The sequence below is a fragment of the Rana temporaria genome, chromosome 8 (genome assembly GCF_905171775.1).
Source record: "Rana temporaria chromosome 8, aRanTem1.1, whole genome shotgun sequence".
Lineage (NCBI taxonomy): Eukaryota > Metazoa > Chordata > Amphibia > Anura > Ranidae > Rana > Rana temporaria.
This window is the reverse complement of record NC_053496.1, coordinates 189,854,657-189,871,772: the sequence shown is the minus strand read 5'-3', so window position 1 is coordinate 189,871,772 and position 17,116 is coordinate 189,854,657. Positions and strand designations below refer to the sequence as shown.

Genomic DNA, 17,116 nt, shown 5'->3' with positions numbered 1-17,116 from the left:
GACATCAGAGATCCCACACCGGTGAGAAGCCGTATTCCTGTCCTGAGTGTGGGAAATGTTTTCTATATCAAGCGAGTCTCACTAAACATTGGAGGTCTCACACTGGAGAGAAGCCGTATTCCTGCCCAGAGTGTGGGAAGCGCTTTTCAGATGCCTCCTATCTTCAGCTGCATCAGAGAGCTCACAGCGGGGAGAAGCCGTATTCCTGCGCCGAGTGCGGGAAAGGTTACCTGTTGAAATCCCAATATATCAGACATCAGCTGTATCATTCGGGCACAAAGCCGTATTCCTGTGCTGAATGCGGGCAGAGTTATCTGGATAAAGCAACACTTCTCACACATCAGAGGTCTCACACGGGGGAGAAACCGTATTCCTGTCCTGAGTGCGGGAAATGTTTTTCAGACAGGACCTATCTTTACAAACATAGGAAATTTCACACGGGGGAGAAGCCGTTTTCCTGTTCTGAGTGCGGGAGAAGTTTTACGCAGAAATTAGAACTGATCAGACATCAGATGACTCACACGGGGGAGAAGCCGTTTTGCTGTTCGGAGTGCGGGAAATGCTTTTCACGGAAGTCCAATCTTACTGTACATAAGAGATCTCACTCAACCCAACCCATGTCTTCAAAATGACTTGATATTTTGCTGTAGATGAGGCGCATGGGGGAGGAGCACACCTCAGCTTAGACCTCAAACACATGGCTGATCTTCGTAAGGACATCCGAGATAACCAAAGCCATCAGTGAAGTGTTGGCCATTGATAGAAATAAAATAAAAATGGAGTCATTACCTTTTGTTGAGTATATTTTGTGTTTAAACTTTCCCAAACTCGTCGTTTCCTCCACCAGGCATGGTTCTATACAAATATCTGAGAAGTCACATGTTCATTAAACCAATAGCAGTGGCTGTGTGAGTCTTTGGCAATAGGTTGGGGATTACTGTAGGTCAGGCTGGGGTACTCTACAGGTCATGCTTCTGGTACCTCCTCCTGGTTCTAGAAACGGCTGGAAGTTTCTAGAAGCTAGTGGGTGGAGGCAAAGAGGCCATGATCTGCATATTTATGGCAATCTTGGCAATGCCCAGGCAAGGGGGCTTGGTAGGGTGGTTTGGTCAACCCATAAATATTGTGGAGCCTGACCAGCAAAAGGAAGGTTTGTTGTTGTCGGGTGGAAGATGGAGCGCTGAAGATGGATGTTGTGGAGCCCAGGAGGTGACCCAGAGGGGGCTCTGCCTCCGGGCTGGAGCTGAGTAAGGAGAGGAAGCTGACGACAAGAGAGTAAACCATATAAAAGATTCATCTCCATTCCCCCAATATAACGTCATGTTCCCAACAAATGAAGAGGAGATACTGTACACCATATGAAAGGTCCATCTCCATTCCCCCAATATAACGTCATTTTCTCAACAAATGAAGAGGAGATACTGTACACCATATGAAAGGTCCATCTCCATTCCCCCAATATAACGTCATGTTCCCAACAAATGAGGGGGAGATACTGTACACCATATGAAAGGTCCTCCTCCATTCCCCCAATATAACGTCATGTTCCCAACAAATGAGGAGGAGATACTGTACACCATATGAAAGGTCCTCCTCCATTCCTCCAATATAACGTCATGTTCCCAACAAATGAGGAAGAGATACTGTACACCATATGATAGGTCCTCCTCCATTCCTCAATATAACGTCATGTTCCCAACAAATGAGGAGGAGATACTGTACACCATATGAAAGGTCCTCCTCTATTCCTCCAATATAACGTCATGTTCCCAACAAATGAGGAGGAGATACTGTACACCATATGAAAGGTCCTCCTCCATTCCCCCAATATAACGTCATGTTCCCAACAAATGAGGGGGAGATACTGTACACCATATGAAAGGTCCTCCTCCATTCCCCCAATATAACGTCATGTTCCCAACAAATGAGGAGGAGATACTGTACACCATATGAAAGGTCCTCCTCCATTCCTCCAATATAACGTCATGTTCCCAACAAATGAGGAGGAGATACTGTACACCATATGAAAGGTCCTCCATTCCTCAATATAACGTCATGTTCCCAACAAATGAGGAGGAGATACTGTACATCATATGAAAGGTCCTCCTCCATTCCCCCAATATAACGTCATGTTCCCAACAAATGAGGAGGAGATACTGTACACCATATGAAAGGTCCTCCTCCATTCCCCCAATATAACGTCATGTTCCCAACAAATGAGGAGGAGATACTGTACACCATATGAAAGGTCCTCCTCCATTCCTCCAATATAATGTCATGTTCCCAACAAATGAGGAGGAGATACTGTACACCATATGAAAGGTCCTCATCCATTCCCCCAATATAATGTCATGTTCCCAACAAATGAGGGGGAGATACTGTACATCATATGAAAGGTCCTCCTCCATTCCTCCAATATAACGTCATGTTCCCAACAAATGAGGAGGGGATACTGTACACCATATGAAAGGTCCTCCTCCATTCCTCCAATATAACGTCATGTTCCCAACAAATGAGGAGGAGATACTGTACACCATATGAAAGGTCCATCCCCATTCCTCCAATATAACGTCATGTTCCCAACAAATGAGGAGGAGATACTGTACACCATATGAAAGGTCCTCCTCCATTCCTCCAATATAACGTCATGTTCCCAACAAATGAGGAGGAGATACTGTACACCATATGAAAGGTCCATCCCCATTCCTCCAATATAACGTCATGTTCCCAACAAAAGAGGAGGAGATACTGTACACCATATGAAAGGTCCTCCTCCATTCCTCCAATATAACGTCATGTTCCCAACAAATGAGGAGGAGATACTGTACACCATATGAAAGGTCCTCCTCCATTCCTCCAATATAACGTCATGTTCCCAACAAATGAGGAGGAGATACTGTACACCATATGAAAGGTCCTCCTCCATTCCCCCAATATAACGTCATGTTCCCAACAAATGAGGAGGAGATACTGTACACCATATGAAAGGTCCTCCTCCATTCCTCCAATATAACGTCATGTTCCCAACAAATGAGGAGGAGATACTCTACACCATATGAAAGGTCTTCCTCCATTCCTCCAATATAACATCATGTTCCCAACAAATGAGGAGGAGATACTGTACACCATATGAAAGGTCCTCCTCCATTCCCCCAATATAACGTCATGTTCCCAACAAATGAGGAGGAGATACTGTACACCATATGAAAGGTCCTCCTCCATTCCTCCAATATAACGTCATGTTCCCAACAAATGAGGGGGAGATACTGTACACCATATGAAAGGTCCTCCATTCCTCCAATATAACGTCATGTTCCCAACAAATGAGGAGGAGATACTGTACACCATATGAAAGGTCCTCCTCCATTCCTCCAATATAACGTCATGTTCCCAACAAATGAGGAGGAGATACTGTACACCATATGAAAGGTCCATCTCCATTCCTCCAATATAACGTCATGTTCCCAATGAGGAGGAGATACTGTACACCATATGAAAGGTCCTCCTCCATTCCCCCAATATAACGTCATGTTCCCAACAAATGAGGGGGAGATACTGTACACCATATGAAAGGTCCTCCTCCATTCCTCCAATATAACGTCATGTTCCCAACAAATGAGGAGGAGATACTGTACACCATATAAAAGGTCCATCTCCATTCCTCCAATATAACATCATGTTCCCAACAAATGAGGAGGAGATACTGTACACCATATGAAAGGTCCTCCTCCATTCCTCCAATATAACGTCATGTTCCCAACAAATGAGGAGGAGATACTGTACACCATATGAAAGGTCCATCTCCATTCCTCCAACATAACGTCATGTTCCCAACAAATGAGGAGGAGATACTGTACATCATATGAAAGGTCCTCCTCCATTCCCCCAATATAACGTCATGTTCCCAACAAATGAGGAGGAGATACTGTACACCATATGAAAGGTCCTCCTCCATTCCCCCAATATAACGTCATGTTCCCAACAAATGAGGGGGAGATACTGTACACCATATGAAAGGTCCATCCCCATTCCTTCAATATAACGTCATGTTCCCAATGAGGAGGAGATACTGTACACCATATGAAAGGTCCTCCTCCATTCCCCCAATATAATGTCATGTTCCCAACAAATGAGGGGGAGATACTGTACACCATATGAAAGGTCCTCCTCCATTCCTCCAATATAACGTCATGTTCCCAACAAATGAGGAGGAGATACTGTACACCATATGAAAGGTCCTCCTCCATTCCCCCAATATAACGTCATGTTCCCAACAAATGAGGGGGAGATACTGTACACCATATGAAAGGTCCTCCTCCATTCCTCCAATATAACGTCATGTTCCCAACAAATGAGGAGGAGATACTGTACATCATATGAAAGGTCCTCCTCCATTCCTCCAATATAACGTCATGTTCCCAACAAATGAGGGGGAGATACTGTACACCATATGAAAGGTCCTCCTCCATTCCTCCAATATAACGTCATGTTCCCAACAAATGAGGAGGAGATACTGTACACCATATGAAAGGTCCTCCTCCATTCCCCCAATATAACGTCATGTTCCCAACAAATGAGGGGGAGATACTGTACACCATATGAAAGGTCCTCCTCCTCCAATATAATGTCATGTTCCCAACAAATGAGGAGGAGATACTGTACACCATTTTTCTGTGCATATAGGGGAAGAAGTTTGTCCTTAAGTCCTTCTTTTGAGTCAAATTGGGCATCCCATAATTCCTCTACTCCAACCAAGTTGTGTTTCCCCAATAAAAGAACACCCTAAAGTGGAACTCCCGCTGATCGGAACCCTCCCCCCCCTCCGGTGTCACATTTGACACCTTTCAGGGGGGAGAGGGGTGCAGATACCTGTCTAAAGACAGGTATTTGTACCCACTTCCGGCCACACAGTCTTGGGTAAACTGCAATCATGACGTCACCTCTAGCCCCCCCCCCCCCACCCGGTGTGTTCTGGGAACACTTGGCTCCCAGTACACAGCGGGAGCCAATCGGCAGGCGTAGCGCGACTCGCGCATGCGCTGTAGGGAACCGAGCAGTGAAGCCGGAGCGCTTCACTTCCTGGTTCCCTCACCGAGGATGGCGGGGGGACAGCAGAGTGATGAGCGATCGCTCGTCCTCTGCTGCGGACGGCGCTGGACTCCAGGACAGGTAAGTGTCCTAATATTAAATAACAGCAGCTGCAGTATTTGTAGCTGCTGGCTTTTAAAAAAAAATTCAGCGGACATCCACGCAGCAAACATTAACGTGTTCATTCAACCCACTGCAATGCTGTGAATGAGCTATAAAGGCATTTCTTTGGGCTGCAGTTCCTCTGAGCTCCACAAGATGGTGATCTCACTTCAACCCAGATAGGAAGTCTCTATGGAAGACAGGAAGTGATGTCGGGAACAGACAGGAAGTGATGTTGAGTATAAATAGGAAAATCCCGGGTGAGAGGTGAGTCGGGATGAAGCAGAGCGGAGACGTTGCTGGAAGTGGCAGCAGATGAGGTAATAAGATCGTATTTTATATTTACACCCAGTAACCCCGTCATACCCGTCCTCTTCCTCCATAGTCACTGTGACGTCTTTTATCTCCAGCAGATGATGATACACACATATATAGTGTGGAGACCTAGATTAACCCCTTCAGGGTCAGAATGAATATATACATATATCCTAATTATCTATTATCATCCGTACCTGTCTAGGCAGAAACCTCTATAGATCAAATGACGGCACGAATGAGGATGGAGGAGGACCAGAGTCACATGACTAAGAAGATACTAAACCTCACCCTGGAGATCATCTACCTGCTGACCGGAGAGGTGAGGAGGATTCTGGGAGGTCACATGACATCACTCTTATCTCTATTAATAAAACACAGACCTGACCGGAGGTGAGGAGGATTCTGGGAGGTCACATGACATCACTCTTATCTCTATTAATAATACACAGACCTGACCGGAGAGGTGAGGAGGATTCTGGGAGGTCACATGACATCACTCTTATCTCTATTAATAATACACAGACCTGACTGGAGAGGTGAGGAGGATTCTGGGAGGTCACATGACATCACTCTTATCTCTATTAATAATACACAGACCTGACCGGAGAGGTGAGGAGGATTCTGGGAGGTCACATGACATCACTCTTATCTCTATTAATAATACAGACCTGACCGGAGAGGTGAGGAGGATTCTGGGAGGTCACATGACATCACTCTTATCTCTATTAATAAAACACAGACCTGACCGGAGGTGAGGAGGATTCTGGGAGGTCACATGACATCACTCTTATCTCTATTAATAATACACAGACCTGACCGGAGAGGTGAGGAGGATTCTGGGAGGTCACATGACATCACTCTTATCTCTATTAATAAAACACAGACCTGACCGGAGAGGTGAGGAGGATTCTGGGAGGTCACATGACATCACTCTTATCTCTATTAATAATACACAGACCTGACCGGAGAGGTGAGGAGGATTCTGGGAGGTCACATGACATCACTCTTATCTCTATTAATAACACAGACCTGGCCGGAGAGGGGAGGAGGATTCTGGGAGGTCACATGACATCACTCTTATCTCTATTAATAAAACACAGACCTGACCTGACCGGAGAGGTGAGGAGGATTCTGGGAGGTCACATGACATCACTCTTATCTCTATTAATAATACACAGACCTGACCGGAGAGGTGAGGAGGATTCTGGGAGGTCACATGACATCACTCTTATCTCTATTAATAATACACAGACCTGACCGGAGAGGTGAGGAGGATTCTGGGAGGTCACATGTCATCACTCTTATCTCTATTAATAATACACAGACCTGGCCGGAGAGGGGAGGAGGATTCTGGGAGGTCACATGACATCACTCTTATCTCTATTAATAAAACACAGACCTGACCTGACCGGAGAGGTGAGGAGGATTCTGGGAGGTCACATTACATCACTCTTATCTCTATTAATAATACACAGACCTGACCGGAGAGGTGAGGAGGATTCTGGGAGGTCACATGACATCACTCTTATCTCTATTAATAATACACAGACCTGACCGGAGAGGTGAGGAGGATTCTGGGAGGTCACATGACATCACTCTTATCTCTATTTTTTTTTTTTTTAAAGTGTATTTTGTGCGTGTACTCGAGAGAGGAGCCGGACTGCAGGAGTTGGGAGTAGGCAGGCCTCCCCCAGAGGCAATCTGCCACCTTTCTCCATGCCCCGGGTGGCAATGGCGGGTGTGTGAGGGGGTCCTCCCACACAGCCCGCCCTACCTGCTCCGCTTTGAAGCCCAACAGGGCAGAGGGACGCCCTATAAGGGAGTGAGAGGATCTAGCCCACTCAACCAGCCCCGTTAGTCCTTCGCCTCTCTTTTAAGAGACCGCGTGGTCAAAGTGCGTGCATGTTAACCCAATTTTCGAGTGCTTGTGTAAGTGTGGTGGTTTTTGTGGGAGGGGGGTGGGCGTACTAAGTGCAGGCTTACCTCGCATAGCACACCCACCGGGAGCTGGGCTGAGACCACCAAACTCAATTCACATGTAGCTGAGACCGGGATCCGAACCCCTAGCTGCAGACGTGAATGGCTTGTCAGCGCAGTGCCAATCGCGTTGAGCCACCTTAGCTCCCTCCACTCTTATCTCTATTAATAAAACACAGACCTGACCGGAGAGGTGAGGAGGATTCTGGGATTTGAACATGATATTCCTATTGGTTTTTCAATACAGAGATTTCCTTCTGTGGAGTTTGGTGGCCAAGTAACCATCACATTGCCTTCACCTTCCTACCTGACACCTTGGGAAAAAAATGAGAAGAAGATTCTAGAAGTCACCAAGAAGATGATGGAGCTGCTGACAGGAGAGGTGAGCGGTGCCGGGAATTCTTGGGCAAGGGGTGTGTTGGGATGGTGATTGTATCATTGTGTGTGTAAGGATCTGTTCCTAAGAGGTGTCACATTATATTTCTCTACGTAGGAGTATTTAGAAGGACACAAGGATCTCTACAAGGACGTCATGATGGACAATCAGCCGCCCCTCACATCACCGGGTAAGAGGAGACTTTATTGTAAAGGAGAGAGCAGTACGGAGGCTCCACCTAGATCCCCCATCATCTGATAAACACATAGAAACAATGGCGCATATTTATGCCGCCGTAGCGTATCTCCTTTACGCGACGCAGCGCAGAGAGGCAAGCACTGTATTCACAAAGCCAGTGCTGCCAAAACTGCGCTGGGTTTCCTAGGCGTAAGCCGGCGTATGTGGAAGTGGGCGTGAGCCATGCAAATGAGGCGTGACCCCATGCAAATGATGGACCGAGCGCCAGACAGATACGTATAACGAACGGTGCATGCGCCGTCCCGTGGACACATCCCAGTGCGCATGCTCAGAATCACGTCGGAACTACTCCCTAAGATACGTCGGATCACTGTCTACGGCGTGAACGTAACCTACGCCTAGTCATATTCACGTCCAACGTAGACTTCGTAAAATACGACGGCTTGTGTTCCCTTTGCATGGATGCTGCTGAGTTACACCTCCTTTATGGGACATAACTTTACGCCGGACGTATGACTTTACGCGCACTGCGTCGGACTGACGTACGTTCGTGAATCGGCGTATCTCCCTCATTTGCATATGTGAATAGAAAATCAATGGGAGCGCCAAATACGCCCAGCGTAAATATGCGCCCACTCTACGCCGGCGTAGACAAGTTACGTCGGTCGGATGAAGCCTATTTTCATGCGTATCTTAGTTTCTGAGTCCGGCGCATAGATACGACGGCGCATATTTACACATACGCGGCGTATCTGGAGCTTTGTGAATCCGGGCCAATGTATTCATTCAGTGTGTGTGTTTCCTACAGATGGATCCAGTAATGGGAACCCACCAGAGAGATGTCTCGAGGATGATCATATTGTGGTTAAAGAAGAGTATAAAGAGGAGGATGAGGAGTATGGAGTGATGAAGGAGCTTTCTGAAGGACACAAGGATATGATGGAGCCACCTAATACCAGGAACCCCCCAGAGAGATGTCCCCGTCCTCTGTATTCCCGGGATTCCACACAGGAAGGTCACACCATCCCCCACCATCATCAGGTAGATGAGGAACAATCACTGATAGTATCATTAGGATCTGTACATTATCTGCATTGTTACCATTGATGTCATTTTTATTCTATATTCAGAGTGGAAACCTGAGAGATCCTAAAGTTGGGGTTAAAGCGGAAGAAGAAGAAGAAGAGATAAAAGATGATGAGGATGGGGTGATGGAGGAGTCAGAGATTCCAAAAGGACACAAAGATCTGTACCAGGAAACAATGGTGGAGTCATCCAGCTACAGGAACCCACCAGAGAGATGTCCCCGTCCTCTGTATTCCCGGGATTCCACACAGGAAGGTCACACCATCCCCCACCATCATCAGGTAGATGAGGAACAATTATTGGTGGTTATGATTTATACACAAACATGTTTATTATAATGAATGTTTTATTATATATTCAGAGTGGAAACGTTGAGAATTACAATATTATTGTTAAAGAAGAGGAGGATGAGGATTATGGGGAGATGGAGGAGTTTTCAGATGGACACAATGATATGAGGGAGCCACCTAATACCAGGAACCCCCCAGAGAGATGTCCCCGTCCTCTGTATTCCTGGGATTCCACACAGGAAGATCCGGATTCCGAGGTAAATTGACTCAGCAAATCTTAAACCGTGAAAGAAAAACAATGTCTTCCCTCTATATTGTACAGTTTCTAAATACATTTGTATTTTTGTGTTTTGATGCTTTTCAGGGTGAAGAACATATTTCTAAAATAGAAGAAAACACAAAAAAAGATCAGACGTCATCACCGTACAACCCGTCTTATAAAGAGGAGGAAATTCTTCCAGAGATTAGCGCAGGTAAGAACCACTGAGCGGCAATAGGGGTCAGAATGTTACCGTCTGTTTCTCCATGGAGGAGTATTTAGGATACAACGATCTCTACAAGGACGTCATGATGGACAATCAGCCGCCCCTCACATCACCGGGTAAGAGAAGTCTAGATTATGAATTAAATGAGGGGGAGATACTGTACACCATATGAAAGGTCCATCCCCATTCCCCCAATATAACGTCATGTTCCCAACAAATGAGGAGGAGATACTGTACACCATATGAAAGGTCCTCCATTCCCCCAATATAACGTCATGTTCCCAACAAATGAGGAGGAGATACTGTACACCATATGAAAGGTCCATCCCCATTCCCCCAATATAACGTCATGTTCCCAACAAATGAGGAGGAGATACTGTACACCATATGAAAGGTCCTCCATTCCCCCAATATAACGTCATGTTCCCAACAAATGAGGAGGAGATACTGTACACCATATGAAAGGTCCATCTCCATTCCCCCAATATAACGTCATGTTCCCAACAAATGAGGAGGAGATACTGTACACCATATGAAAGGTCCTCCTCCATTCCCCCAATATAACGTCATGTTCCCAACAAATGAGGAGGAGATACTGTACACCATATGAAAGGTCCTCCTCCATTCCTCCAATATAACGTCATGTTCCCAACAAATGAGGAGGAGATACTGTACACCATATGAAAGGTCCTCCTCCATTCCCCCAATATAACGTCATGTTCCCAACAAATGAGAAGGAGATACTGTACACCATATGAAAGGTCCTCCTCCATTCCTCCAATATAACGTCATGTTCCCAACAAATGAGGGGGAGATACTGTACACCATATGAAAGGTCCTCCTCCATTCCCCCAATATAACGTCATGTTCCCAACAAATGAGGAGGAGATACTGTACACCATATGAAAGGTCCTCCTCCATTCCTCCAATATAACGTCATGTTCCCAACAAATGAGGAGGAGATACTGTACACCATATGAAAGGTCCTCCATTCCCCCAATATAACGTCATGTTCCCAACAAATGAGGAGGAGATACTGTACACCATATGAAAGGTCCATCTCCATTCCCCCAATATAACGTCATGTTCCCAACAAATGAGGAGGAGATACTGTACATCATATGAAAGGTCCTCCTCCATTCCCCAATATAACGTCATGTTCCCAACAAATGAGGAGGAGATACTGTACACCATATGAAAGGTCCTCCTCCATTCCTCCAATATAACGTCATGTTCCCAACAAATGAGGAGGAGATACTGTACACCATATGAAAGGTCCTCCTCCATTCCTCCAATATAACGTCATGTTCCCAACAAATGAGGAGGAAATACTGTACACCATGTGAAAGGTCCTCCTCCATTCCTCCAATATAACGTCATGTTCCCAACAAATGAGGAGATACTGTACATCATATGAAAGGTCCTCCTCCATTCCTCCAATATAACGTCATGTTCCCAACAAATGAGGAGGAGATACTGTACACCATATGAAAGGTCCTCCTCCATTCCTCCAATATAACGTCATGTTCCCAACAAATGAGGGGGAGATACTGTACACCATATGAAAGGTCCTCCTCCATTCCTCCAATATAACGTCATGTTCCCAACAAATGAGGAGATACTGTACACCATATGAAAGGTCCTCCTCCATTCCTCCAATATAACGTCATGTTCCCAACAAATGAGGAGGAGATACTGTACACCATATGAAAGGTCCATCTCCATTCCCCCAATATAACGTCATGTTCCCAACAAATGAGGAGGAGATACTGTACACCATATGAAAGGTCCTCCTCCATTCCTCCAATATAACGTCATGTTTCCAACAAATGAGGAGGAGATACTGTACACCATATGAAAGGTCCTCCTCCATTCCCCCAATATAACGTCATGTTCCCAACAAATGAGGAGGAGATACTGTACACCATATGAAAGGTCCTCCTCCATTCCTCCAATATAACGTCATGTTCCCAACAAATGAGGAGGAGATACTGTACACCATATGAAAGGTCCTCCTTCATTCCCCCAATATAACGTCATGTTCCCAACAAATGAGGAGGAGATACTGTACACCATATGAAAGGACCTCCTCCATTCCCCCAATATAACGTCATGTTCCCAACAAATGAGGGGGAGATACTGTACACCATATGAAAGGTCCTCCTCCATTCCTCCAATATAACGTCATGTTCCCAACAAATGAGGAGGAGATACTGTACACCATATGAAAGGTCCTCCCCCATTCCCCCAATATAACGTCATGTTCCCAACAAATGAGGAGGAGATACTGTACACCATATGAAAGGTCCTCCTCCATTCCTCCAATATAACGTCATGTTCCCAACAAATGAGGAGGAGATACTGTACACCATATGAAAGGTCCATCTCCATTCCTCCAATATAACGTCATGTTCCCAACAAATGAGGAGGAGATACTGTACACCATATGAAAGGTCCTCCTCCATTCCCCCAATATAACGTCATGTTCCCAACAAATGAGGAGGAGATACTGTACACCATATGAAAGGTCCTCCTCCATTCCCCCAATATAACGTCATGTTCCCAACAAATGAGGAGGAGATACTGTACACCATATGAAAGGTCCTCCTCCATTCCCCCAATATAACGTCATGTTCCCAACAAATGAGGAGGAGATACTGTACACCATATGAAAGGTCCTCCTCCATTCCTCCAATATAACGTCATGTTCCCAACAAATGAGGGGGAGATACTGTACACCATATGAAAGGTCCTCCTCCATTCCCCCAATATAACGTCATGTTCCCAACAAATGAGGAGGAGATACTGTACACCATATGAAAGGTCCTCCTCCATTCCTCCAATATAACGTCATGTTCCCAACAAATGAGGGGGAGATACTGTACACCATATGAAAGGTCCTTCTCTCCTCCGGTGATTGATGAACGATGATGATCCTTTGATGATGATACAATGTTTCTCTCTCACAGATGGATGTGATGTTGGGAATTTCTCGGAGGCGTCTCCGATGTCCTCGGCAGATTATGATGGAGAAGAATACGGAATCCCAGCTGATTCTCGGAACGAAAAACCTTTTTTGTGCTCGGAGTGCGGACAAAGTTTCAAGTGGAAAACCAGCCTGGAACGACACATGAGAGTTCACACCGGTGAGACTTTTCCATGTGAAGAGTGCGGGAAACGTTTTAGGCAGAAGGACCGGCTCAAGGCCCACCTGAGAATCCACACCGGGGAAAAGCTGCATTTTTGTACGGAGTGCGGGAAATGTTTTGTGTGGAAGGATTCGCTCATCAGACACCTGAGAATCCACACGGGCGAGAAGCCATTTTCCTGTCTGGATTGCGGGAAAAGCTTCACTCAGAAAAGCAATCTTTGGAGCCATCAGAAAGTCCACATAGAGAAGAGTTCCATGGAGTGCGGGAACTCTCTTGATTATACATCCGAGCTTCCCATACATCAGAGAGCCCAAGCCAGTAAGATGCTGTCGTGCTCGGAGTGTGGAAAACTGTGTGTAAGTAAATCTGAACTTACCATACACCAGAGAAGTCACACCGGTGAGATGCCGTTTTTATGCCCAGAGTGCGGGAAGTGTTTCTCGCGACAAGGGAGCCTAACTGGTCACATGAAAATGCACACTGGAGACAAGCCGTTCTCCTGTCTGGTGTGCGGGAAATCCTACGGCCGGAAAAGTGAACTCGGCATACACCTGAACGGTCACACGGGTCAACATCGCTTTTCGTGTTCAGAGTGCGGAAAAGGTTTCTCTCACAAAGAGAAATTTCGCAGACACCAGAGAACCCACACGGGCGAGCGACCTTACAGCTGTTCGGAGTGCGGAAAAGGCTACCAACAGAATTCGCACCTTCTTGAACACCTAAGAAGGCACACAGGAGTTTGCCCGTTCCCGTGCTCGGTGTGCGGGAAGAGTTTCCCACTGCAGTCTGCTCTTGATAAACACCAGATCAGGCACACTGGGGAGCGTCCCACTTCAAATAAATCGAATGCTGATAAAGGACGCCTCCGTCGGCAGCGGAAAAAAGTCACACGGGCCAGCATTCCCTTTCCTGAACAATGTGTGGGAAATGTTTCATTGATAAATGGGGACCTTGATGTTCACCTGACAATTCACAAGGGTCAGTGAAGATACCATGGAAGAAACCACCGAGGTGGACAACCTCCTCCCTGCCTTCGAAACCACCGAGATGGACAACCTCCTCCCTACCTTCAAAGCCACCGAGGTGGACAACCTCCTCCCTACCTTCGAAACCACCGAGGTGGACAACCTCCTCTCTACCTTCGAAACAACCGAGGTGGACAAGCTCCTCCCTGCCTTCGAAACCACAGAGGTGGACAAGCTCCTCCCTACCTTCGAAACCACCGAGGGGGACAACCTCCTCCCTACCTTCGAAACCACCGAGGTGGACAACCTCCTCTCTACCTTCGAAACAACCGAGGTGGACAAGCTCCTCCCTGCCTTCGAAACCACCGAGGTGGACATCCTCCTCCCTACCTTCGAAACCACCGAGGTGGACATCCTCCCTACCTTCGAAACCACCGAGGTGGACATCCTCCTCCCTGCCTTCGAAACCACCGAGGTGGACAAGCTCCTCCCTACCTTCGAAACCACCGAGGTGGACATCCTCCCTGCCTTCGAAACCACCGAGGTGGACAAGCTCCTTCCTGCCTTCGAAACCACCAAGGTGGACAACCTCCTCCCTACCTTCGAAACCACCGAGGTGGACAACCTCCTCCCTGCCTTCGAAACCACTGAGGTGGACAACCTCCTCCCTGCCTTCGAAACCATCGAGGTGGACAACCTCCTCCCTGCCTTCGAAACCACCGAGGTGGACAAGCTCCTCCCTACCTTCGAAACCACCGAGGTGGACAAGCTCCTCCCTACCTTCGAAACGGTAAAGGTTTCCTCCAGAACTTTCCTAGCGGCCCTCGGGACTTCGGATCTCATTCTATGAGCTCATTGGCTACAGATAGACACCTCCCCATAAGATAAGGAGGTTCCCACCAATGGGTCCTCAGGAAATGACTAGTTCCAGGGTCCCTCCACTGATGTCATGGGAAGACTACTAGTCCTAGGGTCCCTCCACTGACATCATGGGGGACTACAAGTCCCAGGATCCCACCACTTATATATGAAGACTACTAGTCCCAGGATCCCTTCTCTGATATCATGGGGGACTACAAGTCCCAGGATCCCACCACTGATATAGGAAGACTACTAGTCTCAGGATCCCTCCACTGAAATCATAGGAAGACTACTAGTCCCAGGATCCCTCCACTGATATCATAGGAAGACTACTAGTGCCAGGATCCCTCCACTGATATAGGAAGACTACTAGTCCCAGGATCCCTCCACTGATATCATGGGGGGACTACTAGTCACAGGATCCCTCCACTGATATCATGGGGAGACTACTAGTCCCAGGATCCCTCCACTGATATCATGGGGAGACTACTAGTCCCAGGATCCCTTCACTAATATCATAGGAAGACTACTAGTCCCAGGATCCCTCCACTGATACAGAAGACTACTAGTCCCAGGATCCCTCCACTGATATCATGGGGAGACTACTAGTCCCAGGATCCCTCCACTGATATCATGGGGAGACTACTAGTCCCAGGATCCCTTCACTAATATCATAGGAAGACTACTAGTCCCAGGATCCCTTTACTGATACAGAAGACTACTAGTCCCAGGATCCCTTCACTGATATCATGGGAAGACTACTAGTCCCAGGATCCCTCCACTGATACAGAAGACTACTAGTCCCAGGATCCCTTCACTGATATCATGGGAAGACTACAAGTCCCAGGATCCCTCCACTAATATAGGAAGACTACTAGTCCCAGGATCCCTCCACTGATATCATGGGAAGACTACAAGTCCCAGGATCCCTCCACTGATATCATGGGAAGACTATTAGTCCCAGGATCCCTCCACTGATATCATGGGAAGACTACAAGCCCCAGGATCCCTCCACTGATATCATGGGAAGACTACTAGTCCCAGGATCCCTCCACTGATATCATGGGAAGACTACAAGTCCCAGGATCCCTCCACTGATATAGGGGGACTACAAGAATCCATCGGAAGCACCAAGCCAAAAAGGTAAAGAGTCCAGAGTACTTTAATGACTCTTTAGCAACATCCACATTGAATACCCAACGCGTTTCGGAGGCCGAAAGCTCCTTCATCAGGACTTAAAGACTGAAAAAAGCTTTTAGCGATACTTTGTAGCAAATTTCTCTGTATTCCAATGTATATTAACCACTTCACGTCCAGAGAAATTTCTCCCACACATGTTAAAGGATCTGTACAATTTAAACGTTTGCCACTGTTAATTGTTACATTTTTTTGAGGAAAAATACAATAAAATACACAAGAAAAATGTAAAAAGACGGGTTTGTGTCGAGTAAATAGATACCAAACGTGCCAAGCCTCACAATTGGTGGATTTTTTTTTTAGGCCCTCCTTAGCCTGACTACTGGTGACTTGCCCTGTAGTATCACCCAGAGGCTCGCCGTTACTGGTAGGCCAGGCGGACCGCATCTTCAGCCCTAGTTGTGGGCCTTTACGTCGGGACCGGCCATTGACTAAGCAGGTCTAAACGGTCCCGAAAATTCCTACTGACCACGCTGGACTTACTACAGGGCAAGGCACGTTAGGCCGGACAGACGGACAGCCAGCTTTCAGTATCTTCATACTGTGACCACCAATTTGAATTTATGGACCTTCAGGACAGGACTCTTCTTCCTGTTGGGTAAGGAGGACTTCCTACAGACCAATGCACGTTATCCAGGGCTGGTGGGCAGTTACCCACCTTTCAGCCTCTTCTGCCCCCCCCCCCACCACCACTAAGGTTGTGGACCTTCCTGCCGACTAAGGCACATTGGGCAGGCCAGATGGACGGCCACCTTTCAGTATCTTTATGCCGTGACCTTTAAGCTGTGACCACCAATTTGTAGTTATGGACCTTCAAGCCGGGACTGAGCAGGACTCTTCTTCCTGTTGTGTAAGGAGGACTTCCTACAGGCCAATGCACGTTATCCAGGGCAGGTGGGCAGCTACCTACCTTTCAGCATCTTCGGCCCCTCCCCACTAACGGGCTGGTTGTGGACCTTCCTGCTGACCAAGGCGGCTGTCCATCTGGCCTGCTTAAAGTGCCTTCAAGTATCTTCATGCC

The 17,116-nt window shown here is 46.9% G+C and overlaps 2 protein-coding genes across 2 annotated transcripts; both read left to right on the top strand.

The window, feature by feature from the left end:
• The first annotated feature begins 9,656 nt into the window (after positions 1-9,656).
• Positions 9,657-14,074, top strand: LOC120909763 (gastrula zinc finger protein XlCGF26.1-like). Its single transcript, XM_040321490.1, has 3 exons — positions 9,657-9,692; positions 9,800-9,908; positions 12,890-14,074. The coding sequence occupies exon 3, from the start codon at positions 12,928-12,930 to the stop codon at positions 14,056-14,058; it is 1,131 nt and encodes a 376-aa protein (XP_040177424.1). The 5' UTR covers positions 9,657-9,692; positions 9,800-9,908; positions 12,890-12,927; the 3' UTR covers positions 14,059-14,074.
• LOC120909765 (spore coat assembly protein ExsA-like) lies at positions 14,066-15,804 on the top strand. The gene is made up of 2 exons (XM_040321493.1): positions 14,066-14,548; positions 14,618-15,804. Exons 1-2 carry the CDS (start codon positions 14,066-14,068, stop codon positions 14,885-14,887), a joined length of 753 nt encoding a protein of 250 aa, XP_040177427.1. The 3' UTR covers positions 14,888-15,804.
• The last annotated feature ends 1,312 nt before the right edge of the window (positions 15,805-17,116 follow it).